Here is a 16,059-nt window from a genome sequence, read left to right on the forward strand (position 1 = left end):
TGTTTTGTATAGATTATGTGAGAGATGCTGAGTGAGCTTGTAGTTGAATTGTTTAAAAAGCAGTCTCTGATATCAGACTAAAAGCCACCAAAACAAAACACAGCTACAAAACAATCATTTCTATAATAAAATGAAATGAAGAGTGTGTTGAGGTTGCTTTAACCCCCTTTATTCCATCTTGGAAAAATGAGTATTCTGGGGGGGAGGGGGATGGATAATGGGAGCAAGCAATGGGAGAGCTCATTATCTGGCAGACCATCTGCTGTGGGGAGGGAGGACCTGTCTGTCCGTCCCAGACACAGACACTGTGAATAGACCTGCACTTGCGGTGAAAATGTTCCTGTAAGTTGCCGAAATTAGCGGTGCATCTGCTCCTTGTGTTCACACCAGAACCTGCATAGATCCACCATTCAACCCAGTAAAACAACTGAATACATGATGAGGGTTTTATGTTCTGGTGTTTAGAATATGTTTTTTTTTTTTTTTTTGGAGGCTTTGTCCTCTCAGATGAGGAGAATGAACCCTATAAGATGAAGGTGGCAGACAGAGTTCAGGCTTCAGGGCAGCTTACTGCTCAGGGTGAGTGGGAGAAGTTTTGGCCGAAGCAGATGCTCTTTGTTGCGGCGCGCAGTTATTGTTGTTGAAAGCTGACACTCGTAGCGCTGGATTGGCTCCAGCCTCTCTTCCAACTGGCTGTCCCTGAATGTCAATCAGGTGCTTGGCCCCGCCCCCCGTGGACCTGCTGAACTCCGGTTGTGGTGGGGGTGGAGTGGGCAAGAGTTGGACTAAAGTTCTTCAAACTTTGTTGCTCAGAAGTTGAACTTGCCTGCGGGACTCGGTGGTGGCAGCGGGACTGAAGAGAGACGCAGAGGAGGCGGAAGAGCGCAAACATGAAGCTGTGCCGCTCTTTTCTGGGTTCGTAGCTCTCATTTGTATCGTACTGTGCGCAACTTTTAGAGATCAACTTTGTGCTCCGGCATCTGCGTCTCAGGGGCGGCAAGTGCGAATTTCTTTTCATCGTTAAAATGTGTTTGAATTCAGCAAAAAATCATAAACTCAGCACAGCGTATGCTTCTTATTTTATGAATTTTAGTCTTCTGCAGGACCAATCAAAAGTCTGGTGCAGATGATCGAACCGTTGCTGCAGGATTAAAATACGCTTATATCCATCTAATTACTTTAACACTCCTTTGCAGCAAGACTGATGAACTCCAAGTTTTACACTAAAACAGAAACTGAACTTTAAGTTTCTTTATGCGAAAAACTAAAATGAAAGAAAAAGCTGTCCAGACAAAAGACAGTTGGTCCCCTAGGGGACCGTGTGGCCCTGGTACCACGGGGACAATGCCAGGCTGCGGGCTTATTAAAAACTTTTTTTGTTGCATTAGTCTGTCGGCTTGTTCCATCTGTCGAGGGACTATAGGGGCCTCCCCCGGTCCCAACCTCAGCGCCCAGTCAGCTGCTGCCCCCATGTAATATTTATACTGGCAGCTCAGCTCCGCACAATATATCCATAAGAGCTGCGAGGCCTTGGTGCCATCTGCATCCACAGACAGACTTCTGAACAACAGAGGAAAAGTTTTCCCAGCTGATAGAGCGGCTGCAGCCTGATCCCTCCAATGAAAGCTGCCTTTAATTATTCAAGTTTGGCTCTGATCCCCTCAGAGCAACTCCAGCTTATCCTGGGAATTCTGATCCTCTTTTAGTTCAGGATGCAAACTTAGGTGGTTGTTTAGTTGATTTTACTGGGCAAACTTTTGAAACTTTTAATGAGCTTTGTTTTCACTTCGGAAGAACAAACGAAAATATTTGTCTAAAATTATTAAAGGCACATCATTAAACTTATTAGTGAACAATGGGGTTTATTAACACTTTGGTTTTGTTTATTTCAGTTTATAGGGTGGAGAAACAAATTCAGCTTAAGCTGGTGCTATTAGCGCTTAGATTTTTTTTTTAGTTTTTATTATTCATAAAACAAATCTTATCTCGTCTGAGACACATAAATGTTAAAAAAAATTACAATAAAGTATGAGTCTCTCCATTTTACAGTTTTTGTTTTGGACTCTAAGAATAAACTCGGATTATTAAAATCAATTTGAAAAAGAGAAGCACAAATGCTGCTTTTAAAACTTTTCTTACTTTAGTTTATAATGAGCCAGTAATTAATTTCAGTTAAAGTCCAACTATGCTCTTAGGCGGGCTGATTAGAGGGATAAAGTTGATCCAGATGATGATTATAAGTTAAATTAAAATTACTTTCAAACGAATGATTTTCGGATTCCTTTTTTGGAGGGGAGGCGATTAAACTTGATTTTTCTCAGATGGCTGGAGGAGCCCTCAAACAAAGCTCTTTGTTTCCTCTACAATGACTTTCAGGAGTTATTGTGCTCATGAGCTCTCCGGAGTTCTGAAATCAGACCCTCACCTCAGCTGAGCATGCTAGAGCTGTCCACAGTCCTGAAATCTCCACAAGCTGCAAGAGCAGCATCCGGTGGAGTTTATTCCACAGCTTTTTGTCCTCTCTCCTTGGTGATACGAGCAAACTTTGCAAACTAACCTGTCTGGGATCAAATTTCCTCCCTCCTTTTGGTTCAGGGATATTTTCCCTCTCATCCCCACCTCCTTTGTTTATTTGATTGTCGATGCTGTTGTTGCTGCAGTTGTGAATCCTTTCTCCCTCTCTCTGCAGCCACAGTCTGAAATCATACTGATGGCGGCGTGCACGGCCCGGTGATTGATTTCAGCTCCAATGCATAACAATGGGATTGCACAAAAAGAGCCTGCTGCAAAGAGATAAGAATTTAATAGAATTTCAGAAAGCTGAAGGTTGGGCTTTTTGAATATTCCCTGTGTGCGTGGCGTGGAGACAGCAGATAAAGGATGGCATTTGTGGTGACTATTCTCAAATGGCTTGTAATGAATGGTTGTCATTTCCTCTAATGGTCTCAAAACCATGGTTTGAGCAACATTTTGGGACTGTGTTCAAGTTGCACCGTTAAGATTTTGTGTTTGTTGCATACAAAGATGATCAAAAAAGTCAGTTTCCCACTCTGATCAGTCTTTTAGCAGCTTTCCTACTCTGATAATTCCAACTGATATCCTCTGCTTCCACATTGCATAAATAATTTCCACCAGAGTTCCTTCAGAGACCTGCTTCTTTGCATATAAGTCGTTAAACCCCCCACTTTCAATTCAGAGGAGTTATCAGATGCTGTCATATACAAACTCTCCACACAACTACCACATTCATTTTCCATGTGGGGCAAAAAAAAAAAAAATCCCCTCTGAATGAAGTATTGGATAGTACCACCACAACTGATGAGTAAGGGAAGACATGTGAGTTTAAAGCTTTGTAAAAAACAAAAAACAAACAAAAAAAAAAAAAATCTGAGCTTATTCAGGGATTCATGGGGCCCTAATCAGAATTTCACCACAATGCCCATGACCTGCTATTTTATTTTTTTATTCTGAATTCACCAGCTCATTGCTTTATAATTACCTCGCGATCCAAAAATAACTAAAATTGTCTAAATGATAAATGTGTTTCAAGCATTTCACATTCATTCATTACAAAACATAGCACATGGGATGAAGTGTCAGAAATGGCCTCTGTTGACATCATGCTAAAATTATGAAAGTTTTCCTCAGTGTGTGTTAAAACTGGTGTATCGGTTAGCCGGTCATGTTTAGATTCAAGTTTTCTTGGGGGCCCAGAGCAGTTTCAAAATTGCCATTTTCCCAAACCTGGCCCTGCCCTTCAAATGTGGAAAGCTCAGCTCATTCAGACGCCACTCTCATTTGTTGGTATAGTGTCCTTCAGAGATTGCTAAGGTTATTATGTTTACATCAGTTGTGTTAGGAATAGACATAAAATATATCGACCTGGAGCACGTTAAGGACCATTATAAGTCATATGGTGGAGAAAGATTCAGCGACGGAGCGAAAGCTTAAGTATGTATCCTACTGGTGTAGTGTAACAAAACTGATGTTAAAATAAAAAAAATTTTGCAGCTTCCAAGGTGGTCACTGCCAATGAAGGGCAGATGTTAGCTGTGGTTGTCAGGAAAAAGGTTTACCAGATGTGCAAAATGATCTTAATCCTTTGTTAGAATTTAACTAATTAATTTGAGTAAGTGCTTTTTAAGAAATAGTTGAAATTTTACTAATTTCTTTAATTGTGTTTTGGTCACACTTACATAATTTTTAAAACTTTCTTGTAAAATGTATGCAAATAGTTTTTTTCTCGGCCAAACGAAACCAAAACAATAGGCGTTAAATCTGCAGACCCAAAAGAGGAGCTTAGGCCCATTTTGTTCTGCATTTTAAATAACTTTCTCGTGTATTAGTGAAACGGCAAAATCTGTTTATAGCTCAGCTGGTCCCTTCAGTTGCAGAACTTGAAATGTGTAAAATCTGAGCTCAGTCTGGTGTGAATAGTGTGTTGGCAGGATGCTGTTTGAATTGGTTGGAAGCAGGTGGAGGGGCGACTTATTTTCATGTCTGGGAAATGATGTGGGGTGGAAATCTGGTTTGAAGTCAGAGAGAGAGAGCGAGGGAGAAAGTCTAAAGAGGTGGGTGAGGGGGTGAGTGTGTGTAGTAAAAGGGGAGGGGGTCCTAAGCCCTGCCCATGTGATGCTGGAGGTTTTACTACAGCTTCCGTGATGTCATGGCAAAGGGCGGAGGGAGGAGTTGAAGGGGGGTACGGAGGGGTGGAGAGGGGCCGGGATGGAGGGAGGGAGGTGGGGGGTGGTACAATGGCTCATGAGGGAAAGGTAAGTCAATATTACGTTTTTTTTCCTTCCTCCTCGCTGACAAAGGCAAATGAAGCCATGTTTTTGCTTACAAACATCTTAACGCGTGGATGCGGAGCCATGCGCCGATGCGCTGCATAAGGAGAGGCCGCTGCGACCTTCCGCCCGCTCCCCCCTGATTCCTCACATCTTTGGAAACGGGATAGATGGTTTTTAATTTTTTACTTGGGATATGTTTTAAAGCGAACAACTTGAGCCGCGCCGTAACTCTCAGAGCCCAACGAGGACCTAAACATAACAGATCTGATTGGATGCAGGTAACCAGAAATAAATGTCTGTTTAATGATTAAGTGTTAAAAAGGCTCTTTTTGCACAAGTTTGACGTTTGTCCGCATCGTTTTCTGTGAACGTTGGTTTTTCTCCCGATTAATGTTTGATTGATTGTTTTGTTGTTGTTTTTTTCACATTTCTGTTTGAGGATTAAAACTTACAGGAAAACAAACTTGATCTTTTTTTTTTATTTTTCTTCATTTTTTTAACTGTGCGTTGGTTGTGCTCCCTTAAGCTGGAAACAGATTTGCGCTTCAAATGTTTAGTAATCAGAGGAAGCATGGCGCTGCTTTTCCAGATGCTCGGCGATACTGCCTGCTTATTCCGCACAGTTTGCCAGCTGAAGCGTCCTCTAATAAACGGAGCGTATTTTCGCTCTACTGAACGCCAACTTATCAGACCGGGTCGCAACTGAAGTGCGACCCGTCCTCTAGTTTCACCTTCCGGATCTCCGGGAATAGATCACCCTCTCTTTTCTCCCCCGACCGACTGACCTCTCCGCTGTTTGCAGTGAGACGCGTCCGATTATAGGAGATGTGAGGATACTGAGCGTTAAGATGCACGGCCAGAGGGATGGATAGATGGATGGAGGGAAGGATGGAATGAAGGAAGGATGGAGGGAGGGGTCTGCCATTTGATCCTCTGCAGCAGGAAAAAAAAAACAGATGCTCTCTTCAAATGTCAGCCGCCTTTCATAGTGCGCAGATTCAAAGAGAAAATAGAAAGTCCTCAGAAATAAGCGCAGCCTCGTTTCAGCGCAATTCTCGAAGTGATTCAGCGGCTCGGTGCAGATTGGGATCTTTTATTTTTAATTTATATCCCCTCCTCCTCCTCCCACCTTCTTGCTTTGCTTACATGACCGCTTAATGTGCTCCGTGCGCGCCTCGCGGTTTGTCAAAGCACCTGCGTCCTAAGATGGAGGAAGGAGATGAAGGATGAGGATGAGGAGGATGCGCGGCGCGTTATGTCACCGTGCTCTGTAACTTTCCCGTCCATCCCGACAGAGAAACTTCAGCTGCGTGTCTTAGAAATCCCGACCAGGTAAAAAAAAACAACAACAAAAAAAAAATCTGAACTTTTGCGTTTTAAAAAGTTTCCAGAGACAGAACAGTTTTGGGGAATATTTAGTAGTTTTTTTGTTTATGTATTTGTTTATTTATTTTGTGCTGTGATGTGTTTTCTACTAATGGACAACATGTCAGGCAGATTTCTCCCTTTCGCTCGCTTCAAAATGTTACAAAGTTTAAAAAATGAGTTTAAAATAAACCTCCTCAGCTTTAGGTGTGCTGAGTTGGCACCTTTTCTTTACTTTTCCTGTAAGTCCTGACTGATAAAAAAAATACATACAAAGGTGTGCATACATTTTATTGGCATAGAGTAGAACTTGTTTAACTTTAGAAGGTGAAGTACATTTAATACAATATTCATATTAACGTAGATAAAATATGCTTACTCAACTAAATTAAAATGTTTTTTTTTTTAAATTTGTCATTAGATCATAAAACGGTACAACTATAGTAATAAACTGGTAAAAACTGCAATCTGGGAATGACGTCACACCCAAGTTGTTGTGGTGCTACTAGCGATATCAGCCCAGCTCACGATGCTTTTCTATTTGTTCCAGCTCCAAAGAAGCATGTTCACCCATAGAAGTCGCAGAGTCCTGCGTGAGAATCGGTTTTAACTAGAGACAAATGGCCACAAGTGCAAATAAATAGTTTATAGCCGCAACTTTCATTGCATTCTATGTATACAGGAGCCACAAAGCTGGATAGAAAGCTGAGGGCTGCTCAGCAACCTCACTCCCAAGTCCAGAGAGATGAAGAAGCTGAGCATGTTTGACTTTAAAATTCACACTTAAAAAAACTATTTCAAGCTCAGTGAAATTTAAATTATTACTGCACCATAAAAACGTTTCCCACCACAATTCTGACGACTGACTTAACTTTATAGAAATGATATATTAGTTCATATTCAGTGATACACACATATCAGCCTTAGCGATCTCTGCTGGACTTCACGAAATAAATGAGCATAATGGCTGACTGAACCAGCAAATTCAGTTAAATTCTATTAAAAATGTTTTTGTTGGAATCTTTTCCTTAAATACATACTTGTTGTTCTATTTTTGCATCACAAAAATAGAAATAATTTTAGCAGCCAATATTTAATATCCTCCAAATTTGCTTTTTATAGCGTAGCCTCTTTTGGAGGGATTACAGAATTAGGTTATTGGTGCCTTGTGCTGCCAGATGAGGCCAAAACAGTGGAGTACAGACAAGAAGGTGCTCCTCTGTCTCCCTCTGCATCCTTTTTTCATTTTATTTTTGTGCGTGATAAGAGGAGACCTCTCGTATTTGTAAGGGGCCTGAAAAGCAGCCGATGGTGAGGACACCAGGTGTCGGAGGAGGGAGGGCCGTAAACATGTTGAAAGAGCAGCTGGGGCTAAATTGCACCCTCCCTCACAGAGCCTGTATCAGGAATCTAAGCAACACGAGCAGAGGTCAGGGTCGTCCCGGGTACTCTCAATGCAGAGGAGGCATCCACATCTAGGGAACTGGAAGAGTGAAATTCATGCCTTGATTTCAAATTGCTCAAGTTGATGGAAAAAAAGGCCAAATGAGATTAATTTTAGTCTTATAGAAAATGTGTGGTGTTTGAGTTGTGCAACTCATCCCTGCAGTTTGTGGTCTGGTGACACATTTGAAGCAGAGGTCATGATGGCCCCCAGGGGAGCAGGGGAGTCCCTCCAAAAGCTTCTTAAATGCCCCCCCCCCCACCCCCTCCCATGCCCATCATCCTAAAACTGATAAAAACAGACATCTGCTACGGTTTGTCTTATTCCACCTTCAGACAACGATGTCTAAAGCTCAGGTGACTCATCCTCGGGGCCTCATCTCAGTTTCACAAACTCATTTCTGACCTCTTGACGAACACCTCTTTTATTTCCTTTCAATCTTTTTGATGGAGATGAGGCCATCCCACTGGCCAACTTCTGCCTCCTCCATCTCTGCTGCGGGGATCGCTGTAATCACACTAAGTTGTCTCTAAATCCTACTTTACAGGAGCAGGGCTGTACATCTGGGCCCGCAGTAATACTGTTACTGATGGAACACCCCGGTGTTTAATCTAACTCTGGATTTAGGCCTCTTTGCTCCATTGTCCCAGCAGAGTAAGCCCCTCTCCTGTAATAGTATTACTTGATCCTGAAGTTCACAAAGCTTTTTTGTTGTTGTTGTTGTTGTTGGATCAACAATAAAGCCTAAATGTATTCTTTTTATACGTTATGTCATTTCAGAAAATTGAATTTGATTAAAAAACTCCTGGCAGTGACTATTCCTTCATTTGGTATGCGTTCCCAACTGTTCCCACCTCCCGCGCAGGGCCTCCCCAGTGAATGGCTAATTGTCTCGTGGTCCTCCAATTTTCTCTGCAAAATAATGAGCTTTGTACGTTTTTAGGTGAGGATAAGCAGTGTGTGATCAAAGAGGAAGCAGGAGCTCTGATTAGTCTCCCTTTCTGCACAGAGGTGGCATAAAACAAGAGATAAAAACAACAGAGGGTCAGTTTGATCATTTTTGATCCCCCGTTTCTGTGCTTTTAAGAGTTCTAAGATGTCCACATGTTTGTGCGACCTGAGGAGGGGCGGATCAGGACGCTGGGACACAGCCGGGGGCTACTTGCCCTGAAAATCAGCTTTCACCTTCCCGGCCTCTGAGCTAACACAGAGCGGCCGGATGGATGCTCACTTTCCTCTGTAATAAAGCGGTTTGTGTGTCTGCGGAGACAGAGATAGCTGAGATAGAGATGCAGACCAACAGTATTGCTGCTGTAATCACTTTTTTCTGCTGGCAGATGAAAGTTGATAAACAAGCATTTTCTGAAGAGTGCTGGCTGAGCTTTGGTGAGGTGAAGCAGGGAGAAGAGTGCCCACAGAATCACATTCCACTTCTTTTTTTTTTATCTTCTTTCAGTTTGGGTTCACGCACAGGACAGGCGCGTGAGAATAAAAGAGAAAAGCGACAGCGATGAGGGGACAGGTCAGGGATTTGCACCCTACCTTCTTATTACTCCTGCAAAGCATTTCAAAAAGCAACATCTCTGCATTCCTTTTAAAGTTAAAACGTGGAAGAATGTCTGCATCTAGAATAATGCGCCATAAACACTGAGCCGCTTTAATTAACTTCTTCAATAAAGTGACCCAAACCTTGCTCTGCTCGATTTTTTGTCGGCTCTGAGATGTTCTCGTGGACAGACAAAAAGGCAGCCTTGTGCAGTCAGAGGAGTCACTGGAAACTCAAGGGCACTTCCTCTTTCACAATGGCGCACACCTTCCTGCAGAGGTGCATTAGCCCCAGAAAGGTGAAATCTAAGGGTGGGGATGTATCCGTATCCCAAAAGGAGTCGGATTTCACGGCACCAGCTGGGCCTGACAACAGCAAGAGAGAGAGTGTGAGGTGTCTTAAAGCTGCATTAGTTGAAAAGTTCAGCCTTGGGCGTTCGTACTGTAACGTACTGCACTCTGGCTGAACTTGAAACCGCAGCTTGGCTGTTAGATTTGTCACCTCCGTCTGTGGCATCTTTAAAACTACAGAGGGATCCGTAAGAGTCTGTTTCTCCTGGGACATCGTCAGAAAGATGCGATCATATGCTATTACCTTGATGGAAAAAAAAAAAAAAACAGGGGATGTGGGGGGGAAAAGGAAAAGTGGAGGTTTGATTTATGTATGATTCATTATTTACTCCCTACTCCTCACCCCCTCTAATCATACATGAGCCCCAAAAAGCTCGATAAAAATGCACAGATTTGATTGATTCTAATAGCAAAGTGACAGGGACTCCAGCTGTGGCACTTAGGTATGGCTTTGTGTGCGATGTGAGCGGCATACGTCTTCTTCTTTTCAGTTAATAAACCAGTGTCTGCACCACGCTTGAGTGGTCTAACCTCCCCCCACTCTACCATCACCCAAACCCCGTCCACCGGTGCTGATGCTGATGATTTCACATATTTTTTCCCCTTTCTCCTTCTCTCCCCCACCCCCCCACCCTCCTCACCCTCCTGTCCCGCCTCCTTCCTTGTCCCCTCTTTTAGAAAATGAGTTTCGGGGTGAGCTGGTGAACCAGCGGTGGACACGAGGCGAGAGGAATAGCAGCCGCTGTCAGGCCTCCCAGAGACCGCAGAGCCGTCGACCAATCATGGTGAGTGACACCCCCCCCTCCCCTGTTTTCCTCACTCACCATGCCCCTCAACACCCTCTTTTCCAGAGCTGATTCTGCTTCCTGGGCATTTCCCTGATCCCTAACTCAGCAGGGAAAGTTGGATGGGATGGAGAAATAAGGGGGAAGGGGTGGTCGGAGGGGAGGGAGGGAGGGAGGCTGTGTGTTTGTGTGCGTTGTTATTTTGCAGCGTGGGGGTTGGGGCAGCATGAGGGGGAAAAACATGAATCAAGCAGCACATCAAATCTCTCAGCCGGCTCCCGGCCCTGCCCATTCCTCGCCTCAGTTTAGTTAAGCTCAGCACAGCACAGCTCAGCTTTTTCCCGCTGCTGAGTTCACTTCACAGCATTCACAATAAAAAAAGAAACTCAAAAGGATGTCCTTGAGCTGCTCATACTTTTTTTTTTTTTTTTTTTACTGTCAATGATATTCCATGTTATCAGCAGAGCAGAGAAACTTCTGACCCCTGCTGCCACCATTTCAAGGATTCTCAAAACACCTGATCCCCCTTTTTTCCCAGATCCGTGCAACTGAGAGAGGCATCCAACAAAGAGATGGAGGGACTGGGGTGGGGTGGAGGCAGAGGGGGATTGAAGGAGGGGAGTGGGGGCTGTTTTCCCCTGGGCTCAGTAAAAGTAGTTTTGCTTCCTCCCGACGGCTCGGGTTCATCTGAAGAGATGACTTTTATTGATTGGGTTTGATTTCTGCCACAACTCAGGAGTGAGAGGTGCTGCTTTTAAACGCTTCATCAGGGGTCACACAAAAAAAATTAGCTAAAGAGTCAGAGAGAGCAGGGGCCAGCCTTTGGAGTAGTGCTGTTTCCGCTTACCTTGGCCTCAAAGTGTGTGTGTTCTTTTTTAGTTTTTAACTTGTGTTGTCAAACATAAACAGCATTTACTGTGTGTCTAGTGTTAAACTTTAGCACAATAGACGTTTGTGATATTTGATAAACGTGGAACCAAAGGCAGCGAAGACTTTCATCGTAGGGCTTGTCTTGATTCTCTGCAGAGATGTGCATATCTGTGAAAAATAACAGAATAATCTGCAAAATTCACTAAATTTTTCTGTGGAATATTTTGCAAAATCACTGTTGTGTAGTGTATAATTGTCTGGTCCAATTGGATCTGTTGATCCATTTCAATTTGATGATAATAGATGATCAAATGCAGTCCGGTTTGGCCCCTATATGTCACAAAGTAAACCTAATAATCAGCGGTGTCCCCCTTGACAGCCGTCGAGTGTGGTTGATAACCAGCAATGGGGCTTTTGCATCACTGTGGTTAAATCTGGACCACTCTTTCTTTGAGGAATTGTTTTAGCTCCATCACATTAGACGGTCATCAAGCATGAAAGGCATGTTGAAGGTCACGCCACGGCATCTGAACTGAATTTAAGTTTCTGTTTTTTCTTTTGAGTCATTCAGAGGTGGATATGCCGGAGTGCTTCACATCAATTTCCTGGCACATAACCAGAAGTTCAGAAACTGCTGGCTAAATTGTCCCCATCACTGTTACCTGCTAGAAAACAGGATAAATGTCGCTATCAATTACACCACAATCCTGAAGAAGCCAAACAGCCCCAGACCATCATGCTACCACCATCATGTTTAACTGTAGCTGTGAAGTTCTTCTTCTGAAATGCTTTGTTAGTTTTACACCTGATGTACTGGGAAGCACATCCTCAAGAAGTTAGATTTTCGTTTGTCATTCCACTCCCATATTTTCCCTAAAACTCTTAGGCCTGTTAGGTGTTCCTTTTTTATATTTTCGTCCAACAACGGCCTAAAAACTCTGCCACTGGACGTTGTTTGTGTCCAGTTTCTTTCTTACTATGACCTTAAATAAGGCAAGTGAGGCGTGCAGTTCCTTGAGATGTTGTTTTGGCTTCTTTTGTGACCTCCTGTTATAAGTATCTATGTGCAGTATATTCCTCAGAATGCTGAGTTTATTTAAATCATCACCAAGTTTAACATTTAAATTACAATTGTAAGACTTGTAAAAACGCGTTTATTTACAGTCAACCTATGTCCATGCACTGCTGAATAACTAGAAAAATTAGTTAACATAAACAACTCAGAGACTTCTACTTATTAAAGCAAAGAACTGAAGTTACAACTAAAACTGATTTGAAATGTTATGATTTCTAGGAGCCTCTCAGAAGCTGAAATGAAAAGGAGTTTACGGACCTATCATGACTTCTGCTTCCTCTCTCTGATCTGAGATGAGAAAGGAAAGGGGAATTTGTGATTAGCTAATGTGGGTGGCACCAGACAGCTACCACAGGAAAATGAATAGAGGGCCTTACTGCTTCGATTTCTTCTGTGCTGAATTGTTGAATTCACTGACACCACTTCCTGAAGAGCTAAAAGTGTGCAAATAGTCATCAGCAAAAATGCAAATGTTCACGTTAATTAATGTTCAAGTCAAAAAGACAGGTAGCAGTCAGTTTACAGGATGATGTAGGAAACGCTGTGCAATTGCATGAACGTATTAGACATACATTCCCAGAGAAGTTTAAGTGTGCAAATAGTCATTAGCAATAATAATATGCCAGGGAACGTGACTTAAATGAACCGTTTTGAGCGGCCTCCATGATGGATGGGGAAAAAAAGATTTAATCTCAGAATAATTTCAGAAAAAAAAAACTTAATCAAAATCAACTAAACCCAGATGTGGACCAGCAGAAAAAATTTCACATACTTTTCACACTGAAAGTTTGACCCAATGGTAAATGTACTGAATTTGTATTGCGCTATTTCTAGTCTCACTGACCACTTAAAGCGTTTAACACCTTAGCTACATCCACCCAATGGCGCTCACTAATGTACACAAATTCCTACCCGGATACGCAGATTTATAGGCAACTCGGGGTTAAGTGCCTTGACCACCAGCACACCAGCATGCTGCAGGAGGAAGCTGGAATTAATCCCACAACTTTCGGATTGCAAGAATCAATATTTAGATTTATGGTTTGTTATAAATTATTTTAGAGCTTTCTACCTTAAACCAAACCATATTTTCAACCTCAGTCTGTGTGGTCAGTCATGTGCCGTCAGAGATAACATATGACAGTAACACCTCAGCATGGTCATAGAGTCCTTATGCTTTTATGTCCCAGGCTTTCAACTCCATTAAAGAACGTTTGGCTTGACACAATTTGGCTTTTTTTGAGTGATCTGCTAAACCACCAATCCTGTAGAATATAGTTTACATTCAAGGTGTGCAGGCTTTATTAAACCTTCGGTTTTCTAAGCCTGAATCCCAGGCAGTGTCTAAATACAATGCCCTGTAAATGTACATAAACATACATCTGATGTTATAATGTACGTGAGTGAAGAACCTGCAACAAAAATGTTTAGGTTTTTGTGCTTATGTTCTAGCGATGTTTAAACTGCTTCATTAGCAGGGCCTGTTAGCACAGGAAAAGATAGCTGGAAAGCAGAACATTATATAAACAGGATCCAACAGGGGAAGTGTAAACTGTAGTCTGACCTGCTCACCTTGCTGTTACTAGGTTTTATAATTAGCCATCCTGAATGAGATGCAGTTAAAGATCAACACACAATCCCCACTGCTCGTCCTTCCACCTAATTTTACAATAGGAGCAGAAGAAACTAACTCTGGACCAGAGCTGAAAGATGCCTGAATCACATCAGGATGACTCAGGCTGTAAATGGCAAAGCTCTGACGGCAGACACACATATGACCCATTATGTGATCACACATGCTCAGTCTTTTTCACATACAAGTCGGGAAACATGACATCTGCCCCCCCACCGCCCTCCCCTCCGCCCTCCCCTCCGCCCTGTCTGCTGTGCCTTGTATGAATTGTTAAGGTGAAAGTGCAGAGAGGCTCGCAAACATGGAGGCTGCGCAGCTCGGCCTGCCTGTCAGGGGAAGCAATGCTCTAATTGGCAGCTGCTGTCCACGGCTCATTTTTGAAGATGTCAGCCTCCTCCTCCGACTCCTCTCTCTGTGTCGCCACTCCACCTTAACCCCCCTCCTCTCCTCATCAGCTGTTGTAAACCTGAAAATGGATAAAAGAGTCATTTATGTGCACCAGGGGACGAAGGGTGACCTTCTCTGTGAAGTCGTTGCCCCCAGCCAGACATTTACATGGGGCTGTCAGAATTCCGAGCAGAGCTGAGGCCCTCCTGCTCCGGCCGCTGCACACAAAGAAGGACGTAATTGATAACGTACAACGCAGCCTGAAGGGATGAGCTGCGTCTTCTTCCTCCTCCTATTTCTTTTTCTCCTTCCCGGCAGCTGCTCCGCACATTTCACACTCGTTAAAGCACATGACATGCATGGACCTACAGCAGGTTCTGCACACAAACTCCTTTTCTCTCCCTTTCTGTACTGACCACGCCGGCTGTGCTTCCATATGCAGACATTGTTGACGTGCTCTAATTAAACGACTGTAAAGGACAAGTTCTGAACATACAGAGCCCTTTGAAAGGGATCCGGTGAATGCCCGCCTGTCTGCGTTGGGATTTATTTGCTGTGAATTTGTGTTGATGCAAATTTAATGAGCTGGAACTCGGAAAAAGGACAGGAAAAAGAAGAGAACTCTGATATGCTTACCTATTTGAATGTACGTAACTATGGTTACACAAACATGAAAGCAACAGGAGCCCTTTTCAGACCAGGTTTTGATTCACCCGCTGACTCTCAATGTAAGGAGGATGCAAAGGAAGGGAAAAGAAGCTCAACAGTACAATATATTTTATTATGAAACAGGAATTTCTCTCTCTCATAAACACGTGCTCTTTTTAGCCCGTGGTTCCATTCAGCCAGTTTGAATGGTTTAGAAGCATATTTGGTCCTTCTAGTTAACCTGTGTAAGACTTTTTTTTTTTGTTGGGAACTGGTGCTGTATGAATAAATTGAATACAACTGAACTGTGTTACCGTCAGCAGTGCTGCTAGCCACACAGATATATGATGCGTACAAATTAATTAAAGAGGTTTTATAGAATGGATGACACGAAAGCCGATTATTCTACACAAAAAATCATTTTGTTGGACATGTTGAGACTTTTTTTAAGAAACGTTTAAGGGGGGTGGCTAGTTTTGGAAATGTTAACATAACATAATGTCAACATTATCAACCTGTGAAAAAATAGGCAGAACTATCAGTATGGAAAGGTTTTCAAAGCACAAATGCTGTAATTAAAACTTTGCTACAAAAACTTATTCTGAGCTTAATAAAACTAAATATTATGTCTTTCTGGGCCACTAGAGGCTCTTAAAAACACTTCCAGTAGTAAAAGAGTAAGAAAAAACTTGCTCTGTAAAATACCAAGTTGAAAATGGAGATACACCGCTCAGAGTTTGGTACGTGATTTAAATCACGTACCAAACTCTGAAGCCACACCAACCTGCTCCTCCACATCTAGAGGAGCCAGTTGAGGTGGCTCGGGCATCTGGTCAGGATGCCTCCTGGACGCCTCCCTGGTGAGGTGTTCCAGGCACGACCCACCGGGAGGAGGCCCAGGGGAAGACCCAGGACACCCTGGAGGGACTATGTCTCCCGGCTGGCCTGGGAACGCCTTGGGATTCCTCCTGAGGAGCTGGCCCAAGTGGCTGGAGAGAGGGACGTCTGGGCCTCCCTACTGAAGCTGCTACCCCCGCGACCCGACCCCGGATAAGCGGGAGAAAATGGATGGATGGATGGATGGATGGATGGATGGATGGATGGATGGATGGATGGATGGATGGATGGATGGATGGATGGATGGATGGATGGATGGATGGATGGAT

At 43.2% G+C, this 16,059-nt stretch overlaps 1 protein-coding gene across 14 annotated transcripts in view; it reads left to right on the forward strand.

Moving 5' to 3' along the window:
- Window positions 1-764: 764 nt before the first annotated feature.
- myt1b (myelin transcription factor 1b) overlaps window positions 765-16,059 on the forward strand; it is a 64,646-nt gene continuing 49,351 nt past the window's right edge. For 5 of the 14 annotated variants that reach the window (XM_021324063.2, XM_021324070.2, XM_021324071.2 and 2 more), the window contains exons 1-2: window positions 767-915; window positions 10,174-10,280. In XM_021324063.2, coding sequence (XP_021179738.2) covers window positions 891-915; window positions 10,174-10,280 — 132 coding nt within the window. In that variant the 5' untranslated portion in view covers window positions 767-890. The other 9 variants (XM_021324066.2, XM_021324069.2, XM_036146298.1 and 6 more) reach the window with 6 other exon arrangements.

Source organism: Fundulus heteroclitus, chromosome 1 (assembly GCF_011125445.2).
Source record: "Fundulus heteroclitus isolate FHET01 chromosome 1, MU-UCD_Fhet_4.1, whole genome shotgun sequence".
Taxonomy (NCBI): domain Eukaryota; kingdom Metazoa; phylum Chordata; class Actinopteri; order Cyprinodontiformes; family Fundulidae; genus Fundulus; species Fundulus heteroclitus.